At 44.4% G+C, this 15,448-nt stretch overlaps 1 protein-coding gene across 3 annotated transcripts in view; it reads left to right on the top strand.

Moving 5' to 3' along the window:
* Window positions 1-15,448, top strand: part of LOC306931617 (uncharacterized protein) — a 47,467-nt gene that overhangs the window by 21,573 nt on the left and 10,446 nt on the right. Inside the window, exons 7-11 of one of the 3 annotated variants that reach the window (XM_079513074.1) lie at window positions 9,459-9,524; window positions 9,715-9,777; window positions 9,910-9,975; window positions 10,069-10,143; window positions 10,888-13,376. In XM_079513074.1, the coding sequence (XP_079369200.1) occupies window positions 9,459-9,524; window positions 9,715-9,777; window positions 9,910-9,975; window positions 10,069-10,143; window positions 10,888-12,566 (1,949 nt within the window). In that variant the 3' untranslated portion in view covers window positions 12,567-13,376. Of the gene's footprint in view, window positions 1-2,722; window positions 4,423-9,458; window positions 9,525-9,714; window positions 9,778-9,909; window positions 9,976-10,068; window positions 10,144-10,887; window positions 13,377-15,448 lie in introns of those variants that run through there. The other 2 variants (XM_079513076.1, XM_079513075.1) reach the window with 2 other exon arrangements.

Below are 15,448 nucleotides of genomic sequence, written 5' to 3'. Positions count from 1 at the left end.
TGCTGAAAGAAACCCATATCCAATTTAAGAACACCCCCCCCCCCCCCCCCCCCCCCCCATCCCAAACAGTTGGTATTGAGTTGTGCTTTCATGGGAAATGTACCCATTCTGCAAACTGTTAATAAATGCTTCAATCAATTAACAAATCAGTCCGACGGGTCCATTGCAAACAACGGAGAGCTCAGCCAACATGTACAAAGTGTCAACAGACGAACATACAGTACATAGCGTTGTGCACATGCGCACCAGAGCATGTGAGCGGCGTGGAGCGGGAGCGGCACGAGGAGTGGAGTGGGTGCATTTTTAATTGAGCGCTGAGCGGGTTTTAAAATGGGTCAGAACGGCTTCCGGAGCGAGAACTGTCCTCCGTTCCGAGCCGCTCAGTGCACACGGCACACGTGTAAAAAGTGTTACAAATAAGTGTTTAGAACCTAAACTTGGATTTAGTGTGTGCAGACTGCAGAGCGCATTTACCAAAAGTATGAAAGTGTGCTGAAAAATTGGAACATTCATCAACGCGTGATTCGTGTGGTGACCGGCAGTGCCAGCAACATGATCAAGGCATTTAATCCCTGACGTTGAAGGAGAATGATGATGAAGTGGTCGTGGAGGAAGAGGAGGATATTGCGGAGGAGGAGGAACCTGCACTCTCACAAAACCAAGTGGACGCGGTTACTAATAATGTAGATGCTATGGTAAACCAGTACTTAATCGTGTCAAGTTTACACCTGCGATGTCCAATTCATCTGCTTCAGTTAGCTATCAAAGGCGCAGTTAACAAGCATGATATCAATCGCCTGTTGGTTAAAGTGGGAAAGCTAGTGAACGTGTTTTTAAACGTGTCAGTGTTTAGATTATAAACAGAATAAAATGTTTAATCGCCGGCAACACTTTTTAAACACATAAATGTTTATGCTCCGACGGCCTTCAGGCAATAATGTTGTTTAATTGGCCAATTTCAGGAAAATGGCATTTTCTTTTTTTTCGACATTTTTTGCTGCCGAGTGGGCGTATCTGAGCGGATCGTGGAGCGCCCGTTGCGCAAATGAAGGTGAGCGCTGAGCGAGCAGAGAGTGGCGTGGGGGGGATCAACATGAGCGAATGAACGAGCCGGACAAAAGCCGCCGAGAGCAAAGAGCGGATTTCTCGCCCGCTCCGCGCCACTCACATGCTCTGATGCGCACTAGCCTGCTGGAGAGTGCAAGGTGCATGTACCATAAACGGTAATTAGGGGGAGCCATAGTACAGTGTAATACAGTGGGGAGTAGTTATTGATTGAATTGAATAATTTATTGGCAGAAATGTAATCAGTACAGGGTAAGCCTACAGTCAAACACACGTCCAAAGGGATCACCGAAAAAAAGTCTTGTTTCCATTCAGGTCCTGGGTATTAAATTCATAATCATGACATGAAAAATAACAACAAAATTCAAATCATCATAAAAGGTAAAAATAAGATATGTACAAGTTATTATAAGGAGGTGGCGGTAGTCACTAGACTAAGGGAATCATTTGGAATTATGGAACAGCTAAACTGATTTCATCAAAGTCTAACTTCACTACAATATTTTAAATGGAAGCTCAGAACCATTTGATGAATCAAATCTAACAAACACATTTAGCTTTTTAAATGCCGTTGCATGACTAATGTGTGGGGACTGGAGATAGTCATTATCATCTAGTGGTTGTTATAAATCATAGTTGCGCGTATATAACAGTAAGTAATGCATTTATTGTAAATACATGTAGGCCTATTGTAAATATATATGTATTGTATGGTAATTATGCATTTCTATTAGGGCTGGGACTCGTAATTAATTTAATTACAGGCTTTGTAATTAATTAATCGCATTTTAATTGCATATCATTATTTGACCTAAGAACAGTGAGAATCATTTTTGAGGGGTGCTAGCCCCTCCTACATCCAGCTTTTAGTTACCGTCCACAAACATCCAACAACTTTATTGGGGGGGACACTAAGCAACACACTAAGCAATACAATTGGGGGACACACTAAGCAATACAATCCAATAAGAACAGTGGAATGAGCTATCTGGGGACTGGGGAGTACATTCCACAGGGCTGGGTGTGAACTAGACTAGTCTCTTGAGACAGACTGTTGACTCCGTCAATAAAGGAAAAGAGGGAACTGTATTTCTTGACGATGGGTTCTCAGATTGTCGAACGTCAGCCCCATATGGCCCCTACGCCGGCTATGTAGCTCTACATAGCAGAGGGAGAGGTTTCATATGGGGCTAGATTCATGTTAGCTTCTACATGTTTCATTCACATCATGTACACCGGAGGCTTGATATGCTGTAGTGATATGCAAAATCACCACAAATGCTAACGTAACCACATTAGCTAACCAGCTAACGTGAAGCTTACGTTAGTCATTCCCATATGGAACCCCTCTCTCTGCTGTTGCACACAACCATGCTTTTATGCACACTTCCATCCGTTCGCCGTTTAAATCTAAATGTCCTATCAACGGGGCCAAGCAACGCGTTATCTGGTTCTCGTTTGCGTGTGGAGTTTGTTATTAACACTGCTGCCTGCTGCTTCTGTGCCTTGGTTGGTGCATCAGCATAAACGGTATGTGAAACTCGTCCAGTAAGAAACGTTCCACGTAATTTTTTTGAACGCGATCATTTTTCTGTAATGAATTCATCATAATTAACCCGTTTTAAGTAGTCCCGGCCCTAATTTCTATAATTTTCAGGTAGGGGACGGTGGCCTGTGCGTGAGGAGCCTATTTCTCCTGGGTGGCGGGGTGTAGAGGAGGTGGCTTGGCAGCCTGAAGACATCCCCTTCACAGCTAGACCTGGGCCGATCAACAGTGCTGCAACCCTACAGTCAGACCAGCCAGTGGACTTCCTCAGACTGTTTTTGACTGATATGTTGCTGGATATGATTGTGGTTCAGACCAACCTCTATGCGGAGAAGAACTTTACCAAGATGACACCTATGCCAGTAATGCCAAGCTCCAGATTAAATGAATGGGAGCCTGTCACAAGGGAGGAACTCAAAACCTTTCTTGGTCTGTTTTTTCTGACTGGTATTGTTTGGAAGCCTCAGCTGGAGCTCTACTGGGCTCAGGAGGAAATTACAACAACCCCATACTTCAGCAAGGTTATGGCTCGCAATAGATTCCAGCTCATCCTTCGGTTTCTTCACTTCAACGATGCAGTAGATGATGATGACAGGCTGTACAAAATCCGCCCTGTCTTCAGCTATCTTGTGAGCAAGTTCCAGGAGCTGTATCAGCCATCACAGAAGATAACTATTGATGAGGGAACCATTTTGTTTAGGGGACATCGCGGTTTAGAGGGGCCATTGAAGAGAGGGTTAAGGTCTTATATTCTGTGCGACTCAGAGACTGGGTACTGTCACAACATGCGGCCGTACTGTGAAAAAGGGTCCACTTTAGTTGAGATAGTTACCTCGCTCCTAGGAGGCCTAGAAAATCACGGTTATAAACTTTTTATGGATCATGTCTATAATTCGTTTGACATGTGCAAACTGCTGCTTGAAAAGAAGACCCATGTCTGCGGGACACTCAGAGGAAACAGTGGCGCGCCACCAGAAATCCAGAAGGCTTCCACTTCAACCCTGAGTGTGGGGGAAAGAATTGTTAGACACACAGACAAGGTGATGGTGATGGCTTGGAGGGACACCAAGGTGGTCAGGATGGTCACAACTTTCCACCCAGATGTGATGGGAGATGTTCGGGGGTGGAAGAAAGGTCATGGTCAGGTTACTGTATCAAAGCCTGCTTGTGTCACAGAGTACAACAGTGGAATGAAGGGAGTTGGCCGGCTTGATCAAAACCTTTCATACTATCCCTTCAACAGGAAGTCTTACAAATGGACAAACAAGTACATTTTATATATGTTCCAAATATGTATTTTCAATGCATTTGTCCTGTACCAGAAGAAAAATCCTGAGGGAACCTTTCGAGACATGCTGTCCTTCATCGAAAGTCTTGTCAAGGCATGGACTAGCCCGACAAAAGCAAACAGAGCACCAAGGCAGGACCCTCGGTCCAGGCTCTCTGCACACATCCCACCTCTGCCAACAAAACATGTTGCTGTGAAGATTCAAGCGGCACCCGGCGCCCGCAAGCAGAACCCAATGAGGGAATGCAAAGTCTGCAAAGTGAAAGGCAAGAAGCGGAGTGAGACGCGATACCAATGTGCCGCTTGTTATATGCCATTACACAGGAAGATCTGCTTCACAACGTACCACACAGAGTTTGACTATGCAAATCAGAGCTGTGTAGGGTCGACCTGAGAAATGTATTTTATCTCACACACACACACACACACATACATACAGGGGTGAAAACAAAATTCTGACCAAAAAAGGCACTTTGTACTTTGTTTGAAGACAAATACTGTAAGTATTGAAGTCAGAAATAAAAAGATCAAGTGAGTTCCATTCCATTTGAGCTACTAGAGTGGTGCCTGTTGGGCACTGGCCTACTTGTTGGAAATGCATGCCCCACCCAGTTATTAGGTCTGTGTCCCTTTTTATGCCCATATATGGAGTTATTTTGTCAGGCATGCCCAAATATGGAGTCTATGCAGATTTCAGAACATCATTGTGATGTCAGAACAGGCCAGCTCCATAAATGGAAATCTAGGGGTGATCAATTGGCTAATTTGGACCCTGTCCAGAGCCTGGTCAGAGGCTTTTGTGCTGTTCTGGACAACGGTGTATCCCACTCTAGGCCGTGGTGGGGAAATTATGAAGTCGGTGGGGCGAACGGTTTTCAAGTTTTTACTCCTGGGATTTTATACTGGGGATAGTGGGGGAAATTCCGGGAGGAAAAACGGGTCACGGAGCGTCCATATATCATGACAGTTACTTATTACTACCAGTAGGTAGAACCAAGGTGTCTGGCTTTACAACCCAGATACCTTGCATAGCTTTACCAAGACCACCATTCCAATTAGCTCCGTTAAACATCCCGGTTTAAGTTCGGATCGGACACCACTGCAGCGGGTCCTAACCTAGACAACCAGCACTTGTTAGAGCTACCAGGGGCACGGTGGCACAGTCGGTAGTGCTGTCGCCTCACAGCTAGAAGGTCCTGGGTTCGATTCCCGCTGTGGGCGCTGGGGGCGTGTTCCCTCCTCTGCGTCATCAGTGCCCATACCCGAGGTGGGGTTGGCAAAAGGGCCTTTCTGTGTGGAGTTTGCATGTTCTCCCTGTGTCCCCTAGGGTAGGTACCCTCACAAAAAACATGCAGTAATCCTGGTCTCTAAAACTACCTCCCCCTGGCCAGCAGGGGCGCCTGATGGAGGGGAAAGGAACTGGTCGGAATAACGTGTTCCTTCCACGCGCCACGTCCGGCCAGGGAAATTCCCCCCCGTCGGGTGAAAAGAAGCAGCTTGCACTCCTCATGCATAGGAGGCATGAGGTCAGTCCGCTGCCCCCCCAGGTTGGCAGAGGAAGTGTAGCGCCCAGGATTAGATAATTGGCACTGGGTGAAAAAACAGGGTTGCAAAATCGTGGGATAAAAATGAAAAGAAAAAAATAGTTAGAGCTACCGGCTCGAAGGACCATATAAAATAGCTCTAACTAGTGCTGGTTGTCTAGGTTAGGACCCGCTGCAGTGGTGTCCGATCTGAACTTAAGGCGAGACATGGTAGGTGAATAGGGAAAAAAAGTTAGCTAATAGCTATCACAATGAAACTTCTCCAGTTGATTACTTATATTAATACTAAGATTTCTTGTATTACAAGTTTTCTGAAATTATGTTTAAATTAGGCATTATATGCACTAATTTGCATACATTTCGGGACGATAAATCTGAAGATCGGATAAAGCCAGGTTCAAAATGATTGTTTCATTTGGTTGACATATTAGAGACAAAGAAAATTACAGAAGGGATTTTAGATATATCTAATTATCACTCCACAAATCAGAAAATAGTGTCAACAGGCATAAAAAAACCAATTTTTGGCATGTTTTTAGGTATAAAATTTGATGTAAATCAGGCTCTGAATGATATATCAACAAACCCATCTGTAAATATATGCAGAATATAGTTATAAATAAGACTGGAAAGTTTGGTCTATGTGAGTGCAACTGAAGTGGAGATTCTTTGTCCCAGGTATGAGGAAAACCCATTTTGAGCAAACAGCCTTTAAAGAATTGTATTGTAAAATTCCAAAACGTTTTATTTGAAGCCACTATTTTGAGACAAAATATCTCATCCAAACCTTGGCAACAACATATAATGCCATATATCATTGGAAAGGTCTGGACCTCGAGCTGACTGTGGTTTGATCCAAATATGGTCACTTCCTTTGTACCAACAACCAATCATGAAAATTGAGAGGGTGGATTTTCACCCAGCAAAACGAGCTGCCATTGGCTAAAATAAACTACTAAAATAAACATCTAAATCTTTGTTTTGAATGTTTATTTTGCTTTAGTTTGAAAGAAAACATGTTTAGGGAGCAAAAAAAGAAAAATCATGATTTCACCTACCATGTCTCGCCTTTAACGGAGCTAATTGGAATGGTGGTCTTGGTAATGCTATGCAAGGTATCTGGGTTGTAAAGCCAGACACCTTGGTTCGTATGTGTTGAGGGGTTCTTGATCTTGGATCTTGTGTCTTGAGCATGGTGTCTTGAGTCTTGTCCTATGTGCTGTATCCTGTATCCTGGGTCTTGCTTGGGTCTTGTAGATTTGAGATCGTTGGAGATACCGTGTGCGTGGCTTGGTATCTGAGGTTTAGAGGCTGGGATCTGCCTTTTATAATGCGCAAGTCTAGTGTCACGATGATATCACCACTGTGTATATCCATCTTTGGGGTTTCTACATTAATCTGATGTCAGCACTGGATATCGCCGTTGTCTCCATATATGGGACTATAGGTTATCCCCATATATGGAGTTCTAAGTGAAAGCCTTCGTAACACTAATGTTCACTCGAATGCCTATAAGTAAAAAAACTGAACATAATAGAACCTTAATTTGAGCTATATTGTGACATTGTCATCATAATACAGAATAGTATATGGGTCCTGAGAGTGTTCTACACAAACGCAAATATCTCTGAATATTGCTTCCAGATTTTAGATTTTAATAGTATTTTAGTTCTCTTTTAACTAGCATACTAAAAGCCAGTGAAACGACATTTCTTTATGCATTTTATGTATCTGCTGAATGACGACAAAGTTATCTATCTATCTAGAAGGCTGGTTTGGGGGAAACCAAGCTGTATTGAACTGCCTATAACTAAAGAATGGGTAAAGAGGAAAGACTCCTTTCATTTGTGTCATTGTCATCATATCACATAATATTGTATGGGCCTTGAAAGATTGGTGAAAATGGCCAAATGGTCTGGCAGGGAAGGGCCATGGACTGAAAACGATGCCAGCCGTCAATGTGTTAACCCTTAAAGCGCCAAATACGTAAATCTGCTTTAGTCTGGCCGTCCGCCAAACACGTAAGCTACGTAAAAGGGTATTTTCACCGTGGTAAGCTGCATTCAACTCTCACGCATCCATTACTGTGAATTACAAACGGCTACATCAAAGTATACCCAGATCACATGATCATATCACACCAGGTACAAAGTAGCCACTTATATCTGGTTATTTCAGTAACAAGTCAAAACTAGCAAGCAGCAGAGAGAGCGAGAGAGAGGAGATGGAAGAGATCAGAGTTAGTTATTTTGTGTTTTATTTAGTTGATGTGTAATTATAGTTGAGTTTTAGAGTTGTTATAGTTTTAAAGTTGAGTTTATAGTGTAGTGTAGTGTAGTTGTCGGAGAAGAGAGAAGTCAAGGCGTGATCACGTGTTGGCTCTGATCCACACACACATAGTTTAGTTTTAGAGTTGACTAACTAGTTTAGTTTTTTAAGTCGACAGTCGGAGAGGAAAGAAGTCGAGGGAGAGAGAGAAGGGCGACAGAGGTGTGTTTGTGTCCGATAACACTGTAAGATAGGAGGATAGCAGAGGACTGTAGCAGCCATGTCGGGTCGCAAATTACCAGCAAAGCATAAAACACACCGTTGGATCCCCGCCAGAGAACGATTCATGATGTGATGCAACTGATAAACTGACCCGTGCTTCGGAGCGGGAGAGAAGTCCCAACGAACCAAGACATCTCCCAGACACATCTCCCAGCGCCAGCGAACCCCGTCGTCCTCATCCCATGAAAGAAGAGAAAAATTCAGCCCGTCCTCCCATTAAAGAAGAGAAAACGTGAGCTATCCCGACTGCAGCTGTGGAGCCAGCGGTGTCGCCGGTGTGTGAGCAGCCTCCTGTTTGCCTATCTGTTGATGATGTCCCCAGTCTGCCCACAGACAAGCTCCGGAGAAGTAAAAGAAAGTCTGCTGTCCGTCGGCCGATCATCCATGATAAAGAAAACAAAAGTGAGATAGGTAGTGATCGTGATCCAGATCCGAGTCACGATGCAACTTAGTCCCAGACCTCCGTGCCCCTCGCAGTATTCCACGGGTATGTACCATTTGTTTATCGTTAGCCTACATAGTTTCAGAATACAGATAAAGTATCTTCAGTCACATCATGTCATCATGTGCATGTCTGCCTGCACGGCACGGCTAGTCCCATACGGCTGTGTCCCATAGCCAGTGTAGATCGGTAACCATGCCGACGATCCCACGGGCAATGGGATAACCTTTACATATGTTGCAGCCTGTCCAGTGTTGCCAGTGTTTGTGGGAGAAATTAGCAACCAGGTCCAGGAAAGCAAGGCAGAAATAAGCAACTATACAGTATATAGGTTTAGAGTGTCTAGTATAGTTCAAATACATCAGCTATTTCTTGAGGAAATGAAATAGTGGAATATTTAATGGATTGTTTTGAGATATTCATAATCAAACACCTCAAAGCTGGTACTGGGGCTCCCTGGTCCCCTGGGGTAAGGAAAACATTGTTGGGTTTCTTGACATGAAAATGAATAAAACAAGCCAAAGGTCGCTTATGAAGAAGCGAACATGGCAACCCTGGTAGTTATGTGAGTGAGACGTTCCAAGCATTCTGACTTTTAGGGGGAGTGTGTGTGTGTGGGGGGGGGGTTATTTGATTGCTGCAATTGCTGCTTATTGTAAGTAGCTCTGGAAGAGCTTTGATACAAAAACATAAAGGGATACAGCCCTCTTTAGGACACAATAAAAACATTGATCATTTTTATTTCAGACTGGGTACATTTCAAACGGGCAGCAGTTTTTGGCACGCGTCAATACAAAAACTGCTACTTTGTGGACAAAACCATGATAAAGCACTAAGACTTGTTTACAACAGGGTCCACCATTTTCAGTTCATCAGAAAATAGACCATTTACAGCATGAATGTAATAGTAGCAGCATAGCAAAATCACATGATTGCAGTATATAATAAAGAAAGTAACTACAACATGATGACAGAAGAGGAGCGTTTTGTAAATTGTTTTTATGTACTATGATTCTATTTCAGATGAGGTGGAGTTCGCTGGTGGGGAGCTCACGTCACATTCTTTGCAATCTGTTGGCCGTTGCAGAGGTAGGAATCTTTTGTACAATACAAACATTTAGACCATGATTGAACAGGATATAAAGAATTTTCAAAAGACACATGTCACAGTCACATGATTGCAGTATATCAAATATAAAAGATTTACATGAGAGAAGAGCGTTTGCTAAATGCCTACATTGTAAATTGATTGTGTACTATGATTTATTTATTCTTTCAGATGAGGAGTTCGCAGGTGGGGAGCCCACGTCTCATTCTGCCCAATCTGTTGTCCATAGCAAAGGTAGGAAAGGAACCTTTTGTGCATCGTTATGTCTCTGCCTGTTGGGTTCTCACCCTGATGTGATCAGGGTGAGGGAAAAAAAGATTTTCTGTTCATCATACCAACTATTTGATCTATTACTGTCACATCCAGATCCAGAGGATGGGGAAGAGGCTTCCATGTCCACCGCTGCAGTGCCATCTGCTAGCTGTAGCAGAAGTAAGAATTTACTTTTTTTAGTCAGACATGTAAACAGCACAGAATACAGTCAAACATTTACCACACAATAAAATTTATTTCTATCATTTTCAGGTGGTAACAAGCGAGCTCAGATGTCCACACCTTCCACTGCAGTCCCACCTGTTCGCCATGAAACCAGTAAGAAACGTAAGAAACTTTTCTATGCATCACACATTTAGCACAAAATTGAGTGGTGCAGCCACTCCAAGGAACAGCAATGCGTTTCCCTATGCCCCTATGTCTGTCCGTTTAGGGTACCAACAGGTGACAAAGTGGCACTGTTGAGCTTCACAATGTGCACGGGTCGGAAGCAGAGTTTTTAGCAGGCATTACGTGATGTCGGGTGTGACATTTCAGTACAGTACAGTAGAGGGACCCACACGGTAACTGTCATTTCTCGACTGTTTCGGACGCGGTGCGGCTCGCCGGAACCGGGCCAGCATCCTGGGGGTCTGGATTGGGACCCCCACACGGTAACTCTGTCATTTCTCAACCGTTTCGGAAACGGACCAGCACACCGGAACCGGACGAGCCCCCTGAGCGCGTTCCTGGGGGTCTGGATGTTCCGGGGACCCCTACATTGTAACTCTGTCATTTCTCGACCGTTTCGGACGTGGGGCGGCTCGCTGGAACCGGGCCAGCATCCTGGGGGTCTGGATGTTCTGGTGACCCCCCCGGGAACCTCCACACGGTAACTCTGTAATTTCTCAACCGTTTCGGACGCGGGCCGGGTCGCTGGAACCGGAACAGCCCCCTGAGTGCGTTCCGTGGGGTCTGGATGTTCCGGGGACCCCCACACGGTAACAGTAACTATAACAAGAGTATAGTTGCACCACAAGGGTGTCACAAGGGTGTGATTTTATGGTAATGATGTATTTCTATAATTTATAGGCAGGCCAGATTCAGTGTGGTCTGACCAGAAGACGGACTGGCATCCAAAGGACTTCCCCTTCACTGCCACTCCCGGGCCTCGCGGTGCTGCAGCTGAACTCCAGTCAGACAACCCTGTGGACTTCCTGGAGCTGTTCTTGACAGATGAGCTGCTCAAACTTATATGTCTAGAGACCAACCGTTATGCTGACCAGAAACCCCCAACTGACCAGCCACATTCCAGAAGCCGCGAATGGCAACCAGTCACAGTGATGGAACTGAAACGTTTTTTTGGGCTGCTTTTCTTGACAGGTCTTGTGCAAAAGCCAGACCTGGAACTGTACTGGGCGATGGAGGAGCCAACAGCCGCCCCGTACTTTAGCAAGACCATGTCCAGGAACAGGTTCCAAATCATCTGGAGCAATTTGCACTTCACCAACAGTGAGACTCTTGACAAGAATGACAAGTTGTGCAAGATCCGCCAAGTGTTGGACTACCTGCTCTCCAAGTTCAAAGAGCTGTACATGCCAGGCCAGGACATCAGTATTGACGAAGGGACGCTTCTCTGGCGCGGTAGGCTAGGCTTTCAGGTTTACAATCCGGCCAAGCCGACATCGAGTCGAGTTGGCATCAAGTCGTACATCTTGGCATGCAGTAAGACAGGCTTTTGTTTTGCCATGAAGCCATACAGTGGGGAGCCTGTTGTACCTTTGAGTCATTTTGATGTGCCTTTGGTACAAGGGGTGGTTGTCTTCCTGCTGGAAGGTTTAACCGGTTTCGGTTACCGGCTATGGATGGACAACTATTACAATTCTGTGCGCCTCTCTAAGTTTCTCCTGGGTCTGCATGTCCATACATGTGGCACCTTACGGAAACACAGAGGGGAACCAGGCGCCATCACAGAGTTGACCATGGCTATGATGGAGGACGGAGAAACGGTGATGCGTCATGACGACAATGTAATGGTGGTGGCATGGCGTGAAAAGAGAGTGGTAAAAATGGTCACCACATTCCACCAGCATGACATGGTAAAGAACCTGAAGAAGCAGACAGGCCAGAAAGAGAAGGTGGCAACCGCAAAGCCAGCATGCTTTGCTGAGTACAACCACTGCATGAACGGCGTTGACAAATTGGATCAGAATCTGGCGTACTACTTCTTCGTGAGGAAGACGTGCAAGTGGACGAAGAAATTTGTCATGTATCTCATGCAGATCTCTGTGTTCAATGCTTTTGTCCTTTACAAGGCAAAGAACCCGGCCAGCAGTAAAACCCTGTACCAGTTCATACTGAGTGTGGTGACGTCGTGGACGACCCGGACCACCCGGAGAGAGAACAAGACAGCAGTCAAGGAAGGGGAAGGGGTCAGGGATGAGTATCAGGATCAGGATGAGCCCTCATACTGTGCAAGGGCACCATACCTCCACGACCCTCCTTCCAGGATGGATGGCAACGCTGCAGCCCACCTACTCTTTCGGATCCCACCAACGGAGAAAAAGAAGTACCCAGCAAAGAGTTGCAGGGTACATGCCAGACACGGGGTGCGCAAAGAGACACGGGTTCAATGCAAAAGCTGTAACATCCCCTTGTGTAAAGGGATATGTGCCTATCTGTACCACACTAAACTCAACTATCAAGACTATCCTCTAGACCAGGGGTTCCCAGCCTTTTCATACCCACCACCCACCATAGAAAATATCTGACCCAAGTACCACCATAATAACTGAGCGTACAGGAGCGTATACCTGCCCCATCCTATTCAGCTATTCAGGAAAATTGATTATTTGAATCGTTTTTTAGTTTCATTCCATTTTCCTGCTGCTCTGAAGAAACTCTGTCTAGTCAGCACAATGGATATTATTTCTAATGTGATTAATCCTTCCTCAAATCTTCTATTAACGGCTAGGTGTGCTGTCATGTTCATTTCAGCATGGCTGAATAGCTCCTCTGTGTACCACCAGATGGGGGCTCAAGTACCACCAGTGGTACTAGTACCAGTGGTTGGGAACCACTGCGTCTAGACTAAACTGTTTTGTTTTCTCTCTCTACATACACAAACAGTGTTGATTTTGATTTGGACAAATTTTGTATTAGTTATCTGTACTAATGCAGTGGTTTTCATATTATTTCCCCTTTTTTTTTTTATCCAGCCATTGTGCCATGGACCGCCATTTGATGAGATTCAGACTCAGACCCAAAACATTAGATTTTTCCCACAATTCCATGCTGTATTGATGTTGGCACCATAGGAAGGTCCATTTGGTTTTATTAGCATTTGAGCCACAAATCACCATTTGATCGCAGGGTCAATTTGGTTTGATTTTGTTATGACTGCATTAGATTGTGTCCACAATTCCATGCTGTATTGATGTTGACACCATGGGGTCCATTTGTTTGGATACGATTTTGTCCACAATTCCATGCTGTATTGTTGGTACTGTACAAAATGAAAAAAGTACCACTTTGAATGTTTTTTTAATACATAGTAAAGTTGATGTGTTTGTGGATAAAATAAAAGGGTCACTGTCAGATCACAGTGCTGCCTGTTATGTCTATTCTATTCCCAGGTTTTTGGTCAGACGAAGCGGTATTCAACTGCGGATATTTACATAATGGAACATGGTAGAAACTCACTTTTTTATTAAAGTAGACACTAATCTGATCTGATCCCATTTCTAAGATATAGCATGTCCACAAAGTCCTAACAGAATGGGTGTATAATTGTTTCAATGTCATAAATTGATTTCTGCCAAAAATGCATCCACAGAACATCTTCTGCCATACATCAAATTCAAGATTATGATGTCTACTTGAATACAAAAACAGTGAGTTTCTAGTATGTACCATTGTGAGAAGTCAAACAAATTGGTGTCACAAAATATTGTTTGTTGAAAAACCATGCTGCAGTTCAGTGGCTGATATTTCCATAATGGAACATGGCATGGGTATGTAGGCCTAGCAGAACCTAGCATATAGCTATTTGGAACAAAGACATTTATTTATCGCTGTACTCTCTGAAAAGTATTTTCAGACTGCTGTTTGTGTGTAAACAAGCTGTATTCAATTGTTGATCTACATAACAACATTTTGTATTTTTCCCCATGAAAGCAGACATTCTAAGAAAGTCCCACCACAGAATATTCTATAGATTTCTAAAAAAAAATAGTCAAAATGCTCAAACCCTGGCAAAGCTATGTTCTAGTTGGACAGAGCCCTGGCGGGTTAATTGCTGCAGCAGCTCTTGTTATCTAGTTGCATATGCATTTGACATTTCTGACAGAAAATGTGTATTTAGTAAAATATCTCTACTTTTCCAAGAGCTGCACACAGATATTCTCTGATATTCTCTGATAAGATATAACCTCATCGTCAGCTCTGTAGCAGTGGCCGGCAAACTGTGTTCTTCTGGATCGGACTAGTGAAGAAACAAGGGGAAGGTTGCCGTATATTAGATTAGTCGATGGGTGGCTCTTCCAAGACAGATTGTGCGCTCTCATTAGAAGGCGGGTGTAAGTGCCATCCAACCGTTTCTCTAGTTTCTTTGAAAGTGTCCATGTCTCGGAGCCATAGAGTAGAATCGGCTCAACGGTCGTCCTAAATATTTTTACTTTTAACATTTTAATAAGCCGGGATGACCAGATCTTATGCATGTCATTGCAGGCTGACCAAGCCATACCTTTCCTAGTTTGAAAGTCCTTTTGGGAAGAAGATATATATGAACCCAAATACTTGTAGGCATAGGCTCTCACGCCTACCGGTGCCATTTTGAATGTGATGGCGGTGTTTGAGTGTTTAGTGCACACTGCAAAATGACGGACCATTTTTCGCCGGTTTTTCGTCGTTGAAAGCTGCAAATACTTCAGCATATGCTCTAAAGGTAATAAAAACAATCTCTGCAGCGTAGAATATTTTATTAAATAGCGGGTAACACGTTTTATGGAGTCAAACTGTTAATACTTTTGATGCACTGTTCCTGTTCTGCTATATGCCTTTCCGTTGGCCAGGTATGGTAGTGACTCATCACAATCAAAATGGCGCACCCCCCAGGTGCGAGGTTTGCATGCCCTATTATCTAATGTAATCCTGGGGAGGCAGCGGACTGACCTCATGCTTCCTTCTATGCATGAGGAGTCCAAGCTGCTTCTACCTGACAGGGTAGTTTCCCCGGCTGGACGTAGCGCGAGGAAGGAACACGTTATTCCGACCAGTTCCTTTCCCCTCCATCAGGCGCCCCGACTGGCCAGGGGGGGGTAGTTTAGAGACCAGGATTACTGCATGTTTTTGTGAGGGTACCTACCCTAGGGGATACGGGGAGAACATGCAAACTCCACACAGAAGGGCCCTTTCGCCAACCCCGCCTCCAGCATAGAGGGAGCATGCCCCCAGCACCCACAGCGTCCCTAGCGGGAATCGAACACAGGACCTTCTAGCTGTGAGGCGACAGCACTACCAACTGCCACCGTGCCCCTAAGAAAATCACATTTATGGGGTTATTTTACACAAACGGAAAGATCTGGTAAAACACCTTGTGCCTTTATGGAGATGTATAAAGCAGCTGCATGTCTCTCAGTGCATTCACATTCCG

Source organism: Electrona antarctica, assembly GCF_951216825.1.
Source record: "Electrona antarctica genome assembly, chromosome: 10".
In the NCBI taxonomy this organism is placed as follows: domain Eukaryota; kingdom Metazoa; phylum Chordata; class Actinopteri; order Myctophiformes; family Myctophidae; genus Electrona; species Electrona antarctica.
This window is presented reverse-complemented; position numbering and strand designations above follow the sequence as displayed.